General features: G+C 47.9%; 1 protein-coding gene across 2 annotated transcripts in view; it reads right to left on the reverse strand.

Annotated features, from left to right (window-relative positions):
- Positions 1-15452, reverse strand: part of SPTLC1 (serine palmitoyltransferase long chain base subunit 1) — a 52564-nt gene that overhangs the window by 7404 nt on the left and 29708 nt on the right. For both annotated transcript variants that reach the window (XM_043566955.1, XM_043566954.1), the window contains exons 7-12: positions 12560-12689; positions 10992-11081; positions 6489-6596; positions 4445-4540; positions 3288-3384; positions 2194-2248 (exon numbers count right to left, since the gene is read on the reverse strand). In XM_043566955.1, the coding sequence (XP_043422890.1) occupies positions 2194-2248; positions 3288-3384; positions 4445-4540; positions 6489-6596; positions 10992-11081; positions 12560-12689 (576 nt within the window). The remainder of the gene's footprint in view (positions 1-2193; positions 2249-3287; positions 3385-4444; positions 4541-6488; positions 6597-10991; positions 11082-12559; positions 12690-15452) is intronic.

Below are 15452 nucleotides of genomic sequence, written 5' to 3' on the forward strand. Positions count from 1 at the left end.
GCCAAGTATCAAGGGAGGTGCGAGAAGCTAACTTCACTGGCCTTTCAGACCACCAACCAAGACCGGTAATCTGGGTCTCCCTTCCTTAAATGTAATATGTCCTACAGGCTTCTCAATAAACCGGGTAGCAGCACAGTGCAGAAAAATACATCATCAAATAGGGGTTTACTCCAGAATGCAAGCACGGTCTAACAGGAGACAATTCTAACAGTGAAATTCAGCATGAGACAAGTCCATGATTTTTTTTGAAAAGTCTCCAAATCTAGGAATAATCTGATCAATGCCACCTACAAAAAAATCCCGTAGTACAACGTTTCGTACTTTAAAACAACCAACTGAGCTACCCATGCGGCCCTGATGGTTTCACACTTAATGAAGAAAGACTTTTAAGTTGGAAATGACAGAAAATGTCTATTACTACTATTACAGAAGATGTCTAGCGACCTAGAGCAATGCAGTGAAAGAAAAAAAAGAACTAAGATGTTTAAGAATTTGGAGGGAGAGAGAATAATTACTGCAGACAATAGGACCTCTACGTACATCATCACACACAGAATGATACAAACGTCTAGAATAAATAAGAGCTTGGAAAGACTGCTGGAGATCAGATCATGAGGACACAGCACAAATGCCAGAGAAGACTGGCTACCAGCTGGCGGGAAGGTGGGGTCACGGGAAAGAGGCAGTTAAGAGAAGAGAGGACAGAGTGTGCTTGAACGCTAATCAAATCGCTCGGAACGGGTGACGGCAGAAAGGGAATGGCCGAAGGCGCTGAGTCCTTACGGAGGAAGAGCTACGACTGCAGGAGGCAAGCCCCCCAGCCCACCCCCCGCCCCCGCCCCGGCCGTCACACCGGGAGGAGCGGTTTGGATGCCCGTGTGCGTGCACGTCTGTGACGGAAGATGTGGCGGTCTGAGTGACAGCATGAGGCCGGGCTGTCTGCCAACACCGGGCGCGGGGCAGACAGGGATCTGGGGGCTTCGGAGGAGAAGACGGGAGGGCGGAGGAGGGCTGGGCTTACAAAAGGGGCACACTGCTACCACCGGACAGAATGAAGGGCGCTTCGGTTGGTGTTCCTGAACCTGCAGTGGCTCCAGTGTGCCGTGCTGGCACATTAACATTTCATAAAGCAACACGAACAATGGCTCCCAACCATAAATCATGCAAGAAGAACTTCTGTTATTATTGCGCAGACACACCCAGAGCGGTAATTATTTCTCCCCTACTTTCTCTGAACAGCCGCGATCTGCTCATTTATTCGCTGTCCTTTCCTTTTAGAGAAGCTTCTAGTTCCCACATCTGGCAGTAAGTGGGACTTTCATGACTGAAAAGACATGTTTCCACCTTGGGAGAGACAAAAGGAAACACCTGGGCAACTGAGATCATTTTCTGTAAGACCAGAAATCTGCCTGAAGGCGTCACCTACCTGAATTTTTTCTTAACGCCAGAGCAACCTTAAAGAACTACTCTTGTGTCATTAAGACAAACACAAGCCAACACTCATAGGGTTCATTTCAATTTCACTTGTTTTTCTTCACTTAAAATAAAACTTAATAATTTTCTAAAAAGTATGGACGATATGAACCCACCCACTGTCACCTAACGACACAGCATATAATGGTATCATTTATGCGTACAGACGAGGAAAGATTCTCCATGTTGACCCGAGTTCTTACTGGTGATAGCGTGTTTGGTGCTTATCTTCACCTCTGTCCCTTATATACTGTTATCGCATTAATGAGCTTATATCCCTTTTAGAAAAACAAAGTCACGGTTCGTTAAGGCAACAACACAAAGCAGGGCACCTGGGTGGCTCAGTCAGTTTCGTGTCCGACTCTCGATTTCGGTCCAGGTCACGATCTCATGGCTGTGAGATCAAACCTCACGTTAGGCTCTGCAGCGAAGCGTGGAGCCTGCTCGGGATTCTCTCCCCTTTCTCTCTGCCCCTCCCCCTGCTTGTGCGTGCTCTCTCTCAACAAATTATAAGTAATAAAATAAAACAACAACAAAATGATGCTCTGGTTTCAGGCCCACAAATTTGAAAGAACCGAGTTCCTCATTTCTTAGCCGTGAGTCAAACTGATCCGAGCCTATCAAATACACTCAGAACCAAAGAGGTGGCATTCAAAAGTTTTCACTAGCTGTCGCAACGTGGTACAGACTTTAAGTTCACTGAAAATATAGTTAACTTACCCTTGTAGAGCTTTATGGATTCGTTTGCACTTTTCCCTCAACACTGAAAAAAGACCTGTGTGAAAAAAAAATATTTGGAAGACGCGCTATTACTAATCGAAATGTATCTCTGAAGATGTTTAGCGTTCAAGCTCATCAACTTAAAATGCGGCCACCCCCCCCGGGACAGGAGCGCCTCTGGAGGCCCCGGCCCGGTCTCGGCGTGCTGCCCTCACGCCTCCTCGCCCGCCCCGAGTGCAAGCTGGGGGAGGTTTCCCACAACAGAACGAGGGCTCTCGCTCTCATCAGGAGTCTGTAAATAATCTAAGAATAAAAGGGTGCAGATATATTACTTATTTCTGGACCCTTAACGATTTGATAAAAGATAAGACGCTATACTACCGTTTACTATCTTTTCTTGGACGTTTTCACCTCACTCACAGAAAATTAAAAAACTAAAACATGTGACCAAGAGGCACTCGTGCTGGGCCTTCTGACAAGCAAGCCAATCGATGTGCACGCAGAAACACGTTTCCTGATTCTCTGAATTAAAACCAATATTAAACATTTAGAGAGTTAAAGAATCTGAAGTTTAGAAATAACCGGGTTAAGGCCTGCTTTTCCATTTGTTTCAGGCCCTGTGAGGAGGTGCCACCCCAACCTAAGGCCACATTTGAAATGTAATCAACCTGGTCTACTTAGGAAGCTTGAACGGCCGGTGAACCGGATTTGGCTTCAGTACCAAATAACGAGTCAAAGGCTGAAGGAAAACCTGGGTAAGCTATAAATTATGTGCAGGGGCACCCGCAGCAGCACACTTCAGCTAACTTCTCGAATGACAACAGGCCCGGAGCTGACCCCTCCTCCTGGTGTCTCCGCCCATCCGCCCAGCCTGGGAGCCGGCCCAGCCCTCCGGCCGGGAGAGGAGCCCACACCGAATCCCCAGAGCTGGACGACATCCCAGCCGCGATTCTCCCCACAAACGCCAGGCAACATCATCCGGAGGCACCGACGTCTGGTGCACACGCCCCTCCGGCGAATGCCTCCGAAAGCGCGCCAGCAGCCTGGCTGACGGGAGCCGTGAGGCCCGGGGTCCTGGGGGCAGAAGACTGTACCTGGGTTCTCCTCCATGATGTTGAGAGCCTCGATCGCAGCGGCAGCCAACAACGGGGGCAGCGAGGCTGAAAAGCAGTACCCCTGGCCGGAGAGTCGCTGAGAAGAAACAAACAAGGAAAAGACATGAATACACTTCTTTTGGGGGAGGGGGGGGCTAAAAACCCTAAAGGCACCAAATCTGCACGACCTGCTAACGGTGTGTACAAATGGTAAAGTGGGAGGAGCCATGCACGTGTAAAAGATCCGCGTAACAAAAACGAGACCTTTTTAAGGAAGATATTTTCCAAATACAAACATGTCGAGTCATTCTCAGACAAATCGACTTTTTATTTACTTACTTAGTTATTAAACAAGTTTCTTTAATCTTTATTTTTGAGACAGAGAGAGTGTGAGCAGGGGAGGGGCAGAGACAGGAGGAGACACAGAATCCAAACCAAGCTCCAGGCTCCGAGCTGTCAGCACAGGGCCCGACTCGGGGCTCGAACCCACAGACCGTGAGATCATGACCTGAGCTGAAGTCAGATGCTTAACCGACTGAGCCACCCCAGCGCCCTGACATATTGACTTTTTTTTTTTTTTCCCAACGTTTTTTATTTATTTATTTTGGGACAGAGAGAGACAGAGCATGAACAGGGGAGGGGCAGAGAGAGAGGGAGACACAGAAGCGGAAGCAGGCTCCAGGCTCCGAGCCATCAGCCCAGAGCCTGACGCGGGGCTCGAACTCCCGGACCACGAGATCGTGACCTGGCTGAAGTCGGACGCTCAACCGACTGCGCCACCCAGGCGCCCCATGACTTTTAAATAAAGATTGTGACAAACCAAGTCAGAGTGAAGCTGTGTGACTGGAAGTTACAGCTGAGTAACTTTTTTTTTTTTTTTAACGTTTATTTATTTTTGAGACAGAGAGAGACAAAGCATGAATGGGGGAGGGTCAGACAGAAGGAGACACAGAATCTGAAACAGGCTCCAGGCTCCGAGCTGTCAGCACAGGGCCCGACACGGGGCTCAAACTCACGGACCGCGAGATCATGACCTGAGCCAAAGTCGGCCGCTTAACTGACTGAGCCACCCAGGGGCCCCTGAGTAACTTCTAACACAACCAGGGGGCATTAGTTTCACGAGCTACTGTCTTTTTTTTTTTTTTAAAAGAACCCACCTGATGGTCAATTACAAAAGATCTGCCACAGCAGAAACCTCCAATAGAAGCGAGAGAATTCTCCATGTTGGCACTGATAAGGTCAATATCATCAATCTGCCAAAAAAAGCAAGACGGTGGGAGTTATTCCTCAATTTAAAGAAAAAGTAAAGACCGATGTCAAGCCTGCAGACAAAACTACAGCACTGATCACGTTAACATCTTGGTTCAAATGAACCACCTCTGTGCCGATGAAGGATAAACCATACAAAACCTGTGGTCACAAGCACGGAACGTTTCGAAGCGTGCCTCTAACGAGGCCCTTGGGCAATTTACCCCCAGTGGAAGGACAGAAAGAAATTAAAAGAAGAAACCCAAAGCTGCTTAGTACTACAAATATTCTGAGGTTCAAAATCAGTCATTCCCGTGCTTCAATGAGGGTCTAGTTGGCCATGCCCCCAGAAGGTACCTGAGGTAAATACGAACAAATCTCAGAGTTTTGAACACTTTATCCCTACGCTCACCTTTTCAAAAATGCAAGGGCAGTTTTTCCAAACATCATGGCAACTGATTCTTTGGCCACGCGGAACCGGGCAACGGACAAACCCCACCGTGCCACGTGGCCTTCTGAGTCGCCACCGTCTCCTCAACTCGGTGCTGCCCTGACTCCGTCCTCCCGCTCCAGCCCCGGCACCAAGGTGCACCTGGGCACACAGCGGCCGCTCAAAGCCACTCGCTGATGCCATGATGGTGACTGGCCCGATCCCACCTGGGGCTTCTCAGTGGTCCACAGACCCAACAAGGAAACCTGTTGGCTCTTACTTTCTAAAAAAACCTTTTATTATGAAAAACGTCAAACACACACAAAGGTAGAGAGGACAGAGTAAACAACTCTCATCACCAGATTCAGTCACTACCAGCTCATGGGACAGTCTTCCACGTACAGCCTCCTCCTGCTCTCAGCATTTCTTTAGAGCAAATCCCCCAACTTCTTAAGAGTTTCATCTGTAAATACCTCAGTGTGCGTTTCTAAAGGACGTGGACCCTTTCAAAAGCATAATCACGAAACCATCATCACACCTAACAGATGAAAAATTTCTTAATATTGCCGAATACTCAGTGTTCTAATACCTGCCTCACAAAGCTTGTTTTCTGCAGTATCTGCCGGAATCAGGATCCGATTGAGGTCCATCTACTCTGCACTTCTGCTCAGTGCATTTAATCACCAAATAGCAGTCTGCCTCTGGGGAAGGAGCATGCGTCACTCTAACTAGGGATACTCGCTCTGCTCCGTTATCGGTCGTGAGATGCAGATAACCTAAGGTGACTTCGTGTTCTTTAGTTCAACGTTTTGCCAGAGATCGGAAAGCTCTGACGCACAGGATCTGCAGAAAAGCTCCCCTCAGCTCCAGCACACAGGGGTCGGTGAAGACAGGCTCTGGGGGCGGGCAGACGCTGCTCCTCCCCGAGGTTCCAGGGGCTCAAGCCGCCGAGACTGGGGCAGGTGGGGCTCGTTTGAAGAGAACACGTGACCAACTCCCTCCAGCTCTCTGGGACCCGAGGCTTGGTGGCGCGTCTGCCGGCAGTGTTTCTGACTCCGTGTCTCCCTCCGTAGAGAAGTCACGGCCATCTGACACCCGTACGCAGAACCCAGCGAGAACACACAGTTGTAAATATCGGAGAGAACACCCTTTCACTGCCCCCGTCGTATTTTCTAAGGGACTACGTTAGGGAAGTCTTACTGACTTTAAGAAACACACGCAGGCAAGTTTATCCGTTTCTAGAGAAAAGACACGGAAAGCCAAGATCACACGCTACAGGCTACACAGACCGCATCCTAGGAGGCACCGCCGTGAGTTTCCAGCTCTGAGGGACGACAGGCCCTGGTCTGGTGGACCTGGTCCCCTGTGGGCTCAGTGAAGGGACAGAGCCCAGGGCGGCACGACCCTGCACGCTGACGAGGAGCACTGCCTCACGCCCGTGGTATGTGAACGTGGCCGGCAGGATGGAACCACATGGTTTCTGCATGAGGACACACCCCAGAAAAGGAGCAAGGGGCACTTACGCTGATTCCAAAATGTTCAGTGACTCCTCGACCATGTTCTCCAAGGACTCCAAACGAGAGGCTTTCCTCCAGAAAGATTCTTGCTTTGTATTTGTACTTTAACTTCACCTGAGTGGCAAACAGAACGCAACGTTAAAGTGCTGGTGACCAGCACCATCAAGAAGATACTGGGGAGAACAGTGACACCTAGGAGGGAAAAAGCACATCTGGTCCCCAACACTGGTGGGTCTGTAGCTGTGCACCTGCCCGCTTGCTGGGCGCGTCCCGAAACCCCGAATCAACACGCAAGGCAGAGTGCGGAGCGGCACGCACGGAGTCACCCGACCTGCCTGTCCCCAGCTGAGGCTGACTCCTGCCTCCGCTCACACTGCAGACACGTGTCCTTTTCAGCGTCTATTTATCACTGTGGTTTTTTGTATCTTGTGCTTTTGGCCGGTGGTTCCGGTTACGACGGCCCAGCACAGCGCTGAAGTGCGGGGTGGCGATCTGAAGCGCCAGAAGGCTGGGATGCGTCTCACGGAGGAAACGCGTGTGTTAGAGAAGCTTCGTCCAGGCATGAGTTACAGCGCCGGTGGCCCTGAGCTCAACGTGAACGACTCAACAGTATGTATTAAACAAAGGCGTTTTTAAACAGAGAACACAAATACTGAGCAACTGGGGGCAGTGCCACGACCAGATGCTCGCAGCAAGTGGACGGCACAGTCCTGCGGTCGGCAGCTCGGCACCTGTGGCCCGCTTACGCACGTTTCTCAGAACTACAGCTCAGAACACGGCCACGTACGCACGTTTCTCAGAACTACAGCTGGCCCTTGCACGGGTCTGTTTAGATGTGAAGTGTTTTCAATAGATACAGTCCAGCACTGTAAATGTATTTCGTCTTCCTTACGATTTTCTTAATGTTTTCTTTTTTCTAGCTTACCTTAAGGATACGGTGTATAATACGTATGACATACAAAACACGTGTTAATCAACTGTTTACGTTATGGGTAAGGCTTCCGGTCAATAGTAGGGTATTGAGTTTTCGGGGAGTCAAAAGGTATGTGGATTTTCAACTGCATGGGGGTCTGCATTGTTCAAGGGTCAAATGTGTCATGATGGTGAAGAGATTGTATTTTATTTATTAAAAAGTTTTTTTTTTTATAATGTTTATTTTTGAGACACACACACACACACACACACACACACACAACATGAACAGGGGAAGGGCAGAGAGAGAGGGAGACACAGAATCTGAACCAGGCTCCAGACTCTGAGCTGTCAGCACAGAGCCCGATGTGGGGCTCGAACTCACGAACTGTGAGATCATGACCTGAGCCGAGACCTGCAATGAAGTTGAGCCACTTAGGCGTCCCAAGAGACTGTACTTTAGATGCTCTAAACTTAACAATATAGACAGTATAAGGCCAATTTTTAAAGACAAAATTGTAAGATCTTATGAATGTAGACAGTACGTGTTAAATACTGGTCTGAGTATACATAAAACTCCTGAGGAAACTTCCCTCAGTGGCCTTATGCTTTAATTTGAATTCATGGCACTGTTTTCTTAATTCAGAAAAAGTTTTCATTAATATGCCTTTCAATCTGTTTTCCCTCTTTGCTTTCAGGCTTGTAAGTCCTTTCCCTTCGAAAGTTTAGATGCATCCTTTTCTGAATGTTCTTTTAATTACTTCATGTTACTTTTCCATGTACATGTTGGGAAGCTGAACATATGTATGTTTGTATAGCTTTTTCCCCCTATTTTTTGTTTTTAATTTATTTTTTGAGAGAGAGATAGTGTGAGCGGGGAAGGGGCAGAGAGAGAGGGGGACAGAGGATCTGAAGCGGGCTCTGTGCTGACAGCAGAGAGCCTCATGTGGGGCTGGAACTCACGAACTGTGAGGTCATCACAATCTGGGCTGAAGTCGGACACTCGACCGACTGAGCCACCCAGGTGTCTCCCCCAAATGTTTAACTGATTTACTCTTAAATGATATGAATGTGATCAGTTCCACAACTGAATTAAAATACAGCGATTATCAACCACTAAATATAGATGGATTTTTATTAACAATGAATAAGCTAATTTGGAGAGAATTATACCTTTGCAACACTGTTTTCCATCCATTAGTATGTATGAGATATTGTATGAATGAGACAATTTCTAAAAATCATGTTTCGGGGGCGCCTGGGTGGCTCAGTCAGTTGAGCGTCTGACTTCAGCTCAGGTCATGATTTCATGGTTCATGAGTTCGAGCCCCGCATCGGGCTCTGTGCTGATGGCTCAGAGCCTGGAGCCTGCTTCGGATTCTGTGTCTCCCTCTCCCTCTCTCTCTGTCCTTCCCCTGCTTGTGCTCTCTTTCTCTCAAAAATAAACAAACATTTTAAAAAAATCATGTTTTAGAACACATTTAAGAATATTATGCCAGTAGCGGTACACAAATAGACAAGTCGGTGAAACCAAACAGGAATCCCAAAGTCATAATCCTGTAATCTTTACATATTCAATGCTAATATATACTTGACCTGTTCCTTATGCTTTATATTTTGTTTCAAGGCTTGGCTGTATATCTATCCATCAGTACTGCTTTACTGTTGTAGCCCTAAAAATGCAATTCTGGTATCTTCTGGCCCACTATACTATCTCCCCCATATTATTCTATCAGTCTTTGACACTCACAAAAACAAGGAAAGGAAAACCAATACAACACATCTCTTTCACTGATATTTAGAATGTGTCTAGATTTCCTCAAGAAACAGTAAAACACTTTAAAAACAAGATATGAAATCCTTATTCTGAATCCTCATTCAGTTGATGGGCTCAGACTCAAATTTCAATGGCTGAATTCAAGGGTGGTTCAACACGGGAAAATCAACTATACTAATAGGATGATGGAAGATCACATGATCAACTCATCACCTGATTCAGAGAAAGCGTCTCACAAAATCCAAATCTCTCATGGTACAAACACTCAACAAATCAGGACTAGGAAGGAACTTCCTCAACTGATAAAGGGCATTTATGGAAAACCATAGCTAATATCCTACTCCGTGGTGACAGCCTGACAATCTTCCCCCTCTCACCTCAGTCTACACTGTACAGAAGGTTCTAGCCAGAGCAACAGGCAAGAAGAGGAAATACAAGACATCCAAATTGGAAAGGAAGTAAAACCACAACCACCTCTATTCACAGATTATAGGAGTTTATATATAGAATAAGACCCATAAAAATACTATTTGAGCTAGTAAGTTCAGTAAAAGTTCCAGGATATAAGATCAAAACACAAAATCAGTTGTATTTCTATAAACTATCAGTGAACGCTCACCCCCCAAATCCCATTTATAATAATATCAAAAAGAATAAAATACTTAGGAATAAATTTAACCAAAAAGATATAAGATCTGCACAGTGAAAACCACAAAACACTGCCAGAGAAAATTAAAGAGGATCTAAATAAATGGAAATACTCCCGTGTTCATGGATTTGAAGACTTAATATCAGTAAGATGGACAAACTTTCCACAGCAATCTACAGATTCAATACAATCTACAGATTCAATATAATCCTGATTCAATATCAAAATCCATTCTCTATCGAATATCTATTATCTGTCAAAATCTCAATGGCTGTTGTTGTTTTGTTTTGTTTTTTTTTTTACAGAAATGGAAAAGTTGATCCTAAACTTCAAACGGAATCTCCAGGCACCTCAAATAACCATAACAATCTTACAAAAGAACAAAATTGGAGAACTCACATGTCTCGACTTCAAGATTTACTATAAGGCTACAGTAACTGAGACAGTGTGGTACCAGCATAAGGACAGACATACAGACAAGTGGAACAACCCTGAGAGTCCAGAAATGGTCATAATCTCACGGGTTGTGAGTTCGAGCCCCACATCGGGCTCTGTGCCAACAGCTCAGAGCCTGGAGCCTGCTTCAGATTCTTTGTCTCCCTGTCTCTCTCTGCCCCTGCCCGGCTTGTGCTGTCTCTGTCTCTCTCTCAAAAATAAACATTAAAAAAAAAAAAAAAAAAAAAGCAAGAGTTTTACAAAACACATCCTATATGATTTCATTTACAGGAAATTGCACAAAAGTCAAAACTACAGGCACAGAGAGCAGATCGACGGTGGTCTGGGGCCAGGGCTGGAGGTACTGACTACAAAGGCATATGAGTGAGTGAACTTTCTGGAGAGATCGAAACGTTCTGTAACTTGACTGCAGCGGCAGAGGTGAGGGTGTACAAATCTGCCAAAACTTACCAAACTGTGCTGACAGTGAATGGATTTCATTAGCGCGTCAATTACACCTCAATAAAGCTGGTTTTAAAAAGCTGAGTCTTGACTACCCTTTAAAGACCGGGCTGGCATGTAATGTTAATGTACTTCCCTGGTATGGCCTGAATGTGCTCCTGAGACCCGTCAGGCAGAGCGGTGCAGATGCGAGGCATCACAAGTGCTCAGGGACAAGAGGCATCACCGCCCGACAGCCCGAGTTCTAGAATCTGCAGTGACCGCGGCTGCTCACCAGCTCCGGGAGAGGACAAATGGTTCCCGTGTTCATGTACAGCCCCTCCACCACGATGAAACGTCGTGTGACCCGAGCCTTGCGAGGATTCTTTAAAAGACAAAGACAAACGAACAAAAAAGGACATTTTAAATTTCAGTAATTCCAAATGCAGAACCTGTTAGACGCTCCCTAGCACTCCCATCTGACAAGACTGATTCGAGAAGTAAACAGTCCGGATGCGTTTCAAGCCCAAGGTTTCGGACCCGATTATTCGGAGATGAAGAAAGCGCTTTCTTCTCTCATGTTTTTCAGTTCACGCCATGCACTAGGTGACCGCGCACACGCAGGCATGCACGCACACGATTTAGGCACTCTGAGAATGACTGAGAAGGGGCCCAAGGGAACTTCCTGGGGAGATGGCAGCGTTTTAGGTCACAATGGAGCCCTCACCACAGCTGGGTTACCCACTGGTCAAAATGTATGCCTACGATCTGCTCACTTCAATGTCTGTGAAGTTCACCTAAACTAGAAAGAACTGGAGCGCCTGGGTGGATCAGTCAGTTAAGCGTCCGAATTCAACTCGAGCCACAATCTCGTGGTTTGTGAGTTCGAGCCCCGTGTGGGGCTCCGCGCTGACAGCTTGGAGCCCGGAGCCTGCTCCAGATTCTGTGTCTCCCTCTCTCTCTGGCCCTCCCCTGCTCTCTCAAAAATGAATAAGTGTCGGGAAAAAAACAAAACTAGGAAGAACTGAGGTGGGTGAAGGCAATCATCACCAGAGACGGGGTCGGGAGACGCAGAGGCTCCGGTGATTCGAGAACGGCAGGGTGTGGCTACCAGAGCTGGGAGGAGGGTAGGGGCCGCACTATGCTCCCGTGCTTCCTCTGAACCCGCCAGAGATTTCTCATGATCAACACCTAAACAGACGAACCCTGCTCTCCATCTACCAAAACGCAGACAAGACCCTTTCCTTCCTTACTACTGGGTCAAGTAAAACTCAACTGTGCCCTCATCCAGGCACGTCTGAGGGGGCAGTGTAAACGGGCTGCGGTGCGGAGGGCAGTCGCGCGGGGCAGGTGGCTCGCACAGGCGGAGCTGCTCGGAGCTCCAGGGCGAAGGTGCGGCAGGGAGAGAGAGTCAAACTGTTCACATGTTCCTAAACGAAGATGCGCCGCTGTTTCTTCCAGTTACCGGACACGTGACTTATCCTGATATAAATGAACCTATTTCGAATTCACGAGGTGCGCCCTGCTCCCACCCTAATGAGCTCCGGTGTCATTTCTGCGGAGTGGAGAGCGAGCCCCTCCCACCCCCACCGCCAAGGGCGCGCGGTTTCTGTCTCTTTTAGAAAGCTGCCTGGATTGCCTGCCCGCAAATTTGCCAGCTCTAATTACGGCAACGACGAGGCAATTACAATCAGACCCGGCTCTCCGACACGAAGTACATTTATTTAATCAGCAGGAATGCCCTCACTTCACATCCAGATGCGATCCGCAGGCAAGTTTTCATGACAAATGACCGTTTCATATATGATTCAGCCGGTTACCGAACACAAAAGAGCTGCATAATTTTCTTGCAAAGAATCGTACCTTTTGATCTTCGATCTCTTGCTCTTTCAGTAGTCGCTCCAGGTCGGCCATGTCGTTATGCTGAAATAACTGAATGTCGCTACGTGACGCCTGTAATCCTTTCTGAATAGCAAAGCACGCGGCTCTGTCCCTGCAAGGAAGAGAGACCCGCAAACCGGGGTTTAACAGCCTCGTCACCTTTCTCGGGAAAGGAGAGCCTGCTCTGGGCCGACCAGCACCTACCCGTCGGCCCGAGCACGGCCAATCAACAGAACACGCTGGGCCCTGGACGCACGCGGTCTGCGCCCACCTCCCTGGGTCCTTCTCTCGGAACGGCCTCGCTACCTCTACTCCACCGAGCGCGCCCCGGCCACACTGTAACCGCCCCAGAACCAGCCTCCTGTGCGGCCTACTGTGGGGGGCACGTCAGTTCACTCAGCAATTTTCTCTTTCTGAGAAACACAGGACACACTGGTGGTCCCTCAGTGGCGTCTCTGGTTTGAGCGGCACAGACTGCCATTAACTCTGCTGCGAGAAGTAATACTGGATCGTGGACTCTACCCCACTCGGCGCAGAACTCTGGGTCCCGCAGATTAAACTTCGGTAAGATCTCCTAAACGGAGTTAATCAGGGAGGGAATCATTTTTGAAATTAAGGTATAGTATTTAAAAACATAGGGGCGCCTGGGTGGCTCAGTCGGTTAAGCGGCTGACTTCGGCTCAGGTCATGATCTCAAGGTCCGTGAGATCGAGCCACTTGTCTGGCTCTGTGCTGATGGCTTGGAGCCTGGAACCTGCCTCAGATTCTGTGTCTCCCTCTCTCTCTGCCCCTCCCCTGTTCATGCTCTGTCTCTCTCTGTCTCAAAAATAAATAAACGTTAAAAAAAAAATTAAAAAAATTAAATAAAATAATTTAAAAAAATAAAAATATATACAACACTTGTTCTGCCAAGATGGGACACTCCTATCTTCCCTATCTTTCCAAGTACAACCCCCACACCGGATATTACGTATGAAACAAACACAAGGAGACTCTGGAAGATGGAGAGAGAGGGCAGCCAGGCCGAGGACCCGAGGAAGACGCGACAGGACTCTGGGGACCTCCCTCGTCTGGAACCGACAAGGCCAGCCACACGGGCGAAAAGCGCTCACAGAAGCCTGCTCTGTAGCCCAAGGGCAGGACAGGGGGCAGCCGGGTAGGTAGAAATGACGGCAGCCGGACCCCAGGAAAGCTGGGCCCCGAAACTCTGATCCTCACGGAGCTAAAAGGCACCCCAACAATGGCCACGGTGGTATCGGAGAAGGGAGCCGGGACTTTTATCCCTGCGAGGTGGTACCAAGCGAGAGCGGGTGGGGACTCCTGCCGTGGCGGCCGTGTCAGAGGAGGCCTGAGGGAAAGCAGGACTCTCACCAACACCAGCGGAAACGAAAACGCCCCCACTGTGGCATCCATGGAGGCAGAAATGGGACCGTGGACTTGGACCCGGCAGCGATGAGGCAGCAGTGCCCCCTGCCCCGACTGGAAGACTGACGGAGAGAAAGCCCGTTAAAACATAAGGTTTAAATAAAGCACAGGCTGTAACAGCATAATATGAAATCGTCCAGGTTTCAAGTATCACTTGCCGTACCAAGAACCAGGAGATCTCAAACAGAACGGAACAAAACAATCAACAAACGTCAATCCGGAGAGGACAGATGTCAGGGATGATGATTTTAGAGCAGTCAGGACAAAAATGCTTCAATGAACACTTATGAATATGCTCGGAACAAGTGAAAAACAGAAACCTCAGCAAAGAAACAGGGGACGGAGTCCTGTGGAGATACCAGAACTGAAAAACACAGTAACCTCAAGAAGAAGTACAGTGGGTGGGCTCAGCAGCAGACTGGCGGCGGGGGTGGAGGAAAGAATCAGAGAACTGACAGATGTAACAACCGAAGCTAGTCGTGTAAACCGCAGAGAAAACGGACGAGAAAGGGCAAGCCTCAGGGACCTGTGGAGCCACGATAAAAGATGCCACACTGCGTCAGGGGAGGCCCAAAGGACTCAAATTTGGCAAGAAGCTGAATCCTATAAAAAAGATGAGCGCGGGGCGCCTGGGGGGCTCAGTCGGTTAAGCGTCCAACTTCGGCTCAGGTCATGATCTCGCGGTCCGTGAGTTCGAGCCCTGCGTCGGGCTCTGTGCTGACAGCCGGAGCCTGGAGCCTGCTTCCGATTCTGTGTCTCCCTCTCTCTCTGCCCCTCCCCTGCTCATGCTCTGTCTCTGCTCTGTCTCTCTCTCAAAAATGAATAAACATTAAAAAAAAAATTTAAAATAAAAAAAGCTGAGCGAAATTCATATGGGTAAACCCAAAGAAATAAACGCCAAGATTATAGTAAAGCTTCTGAAAACTGATGACCAAGAAAAAGTCTTGAACGCAGCCCCCTACAATGACACCCTATATAGAAGAGAAAAATAACAAAGTGACAGATTTCTCATCAGAAACCATGGAGACCAGAAAAAAGTGCCAAAATATATTCCAAATACTTGGAAGAAGAGAGCTGTCAACCAAGAATTCTGTAACAAGCACAGATATCCTTCAGGTGAAGGGGAAATCAAGGCTTTCTCAGTTGAAGGACAACTAAGAGAATCTGCCCCCAGCGGACCTCCCCTAAAGGAATGGCTAAAGCAAGTTCTCTACCTAGAAAAAATAAGCAAAGAAAACAAAAGGAAGAATCTTAGATTATCATGAAGCAAGAAAGAACACTAAGTAAAAAGTATGAACAAGCACACTAGGGTTTTGTCACCCTCCTGAAGTTTTCTAAATTAGTTTGGATGATTTAAGTAAAAATTACAACACTGTCCAGAGGCACCTAGGTGGCTCAGTTGGGTTGCATGTCCGTCTGGCTCTTGATTTCAGCTCAGGTTATGATTTCT

The sequence above is a fragment of the Prionailurus bengalensis genome, chromosome D4 (genome assembly GCF_016509475.1).
Source record: "Prionailurus bengalensis isolate Pbe53 chromosome D4, Fcat_Pben_1.1_paternal_pri, whole genome shotgun sequence".
Taxonomy (NCBI): Eukaryota; Metazoa; Chordata; class Mammalia; order Carnivora; family Felidae; genus Prionailurus; species Prionailurus bengalensis.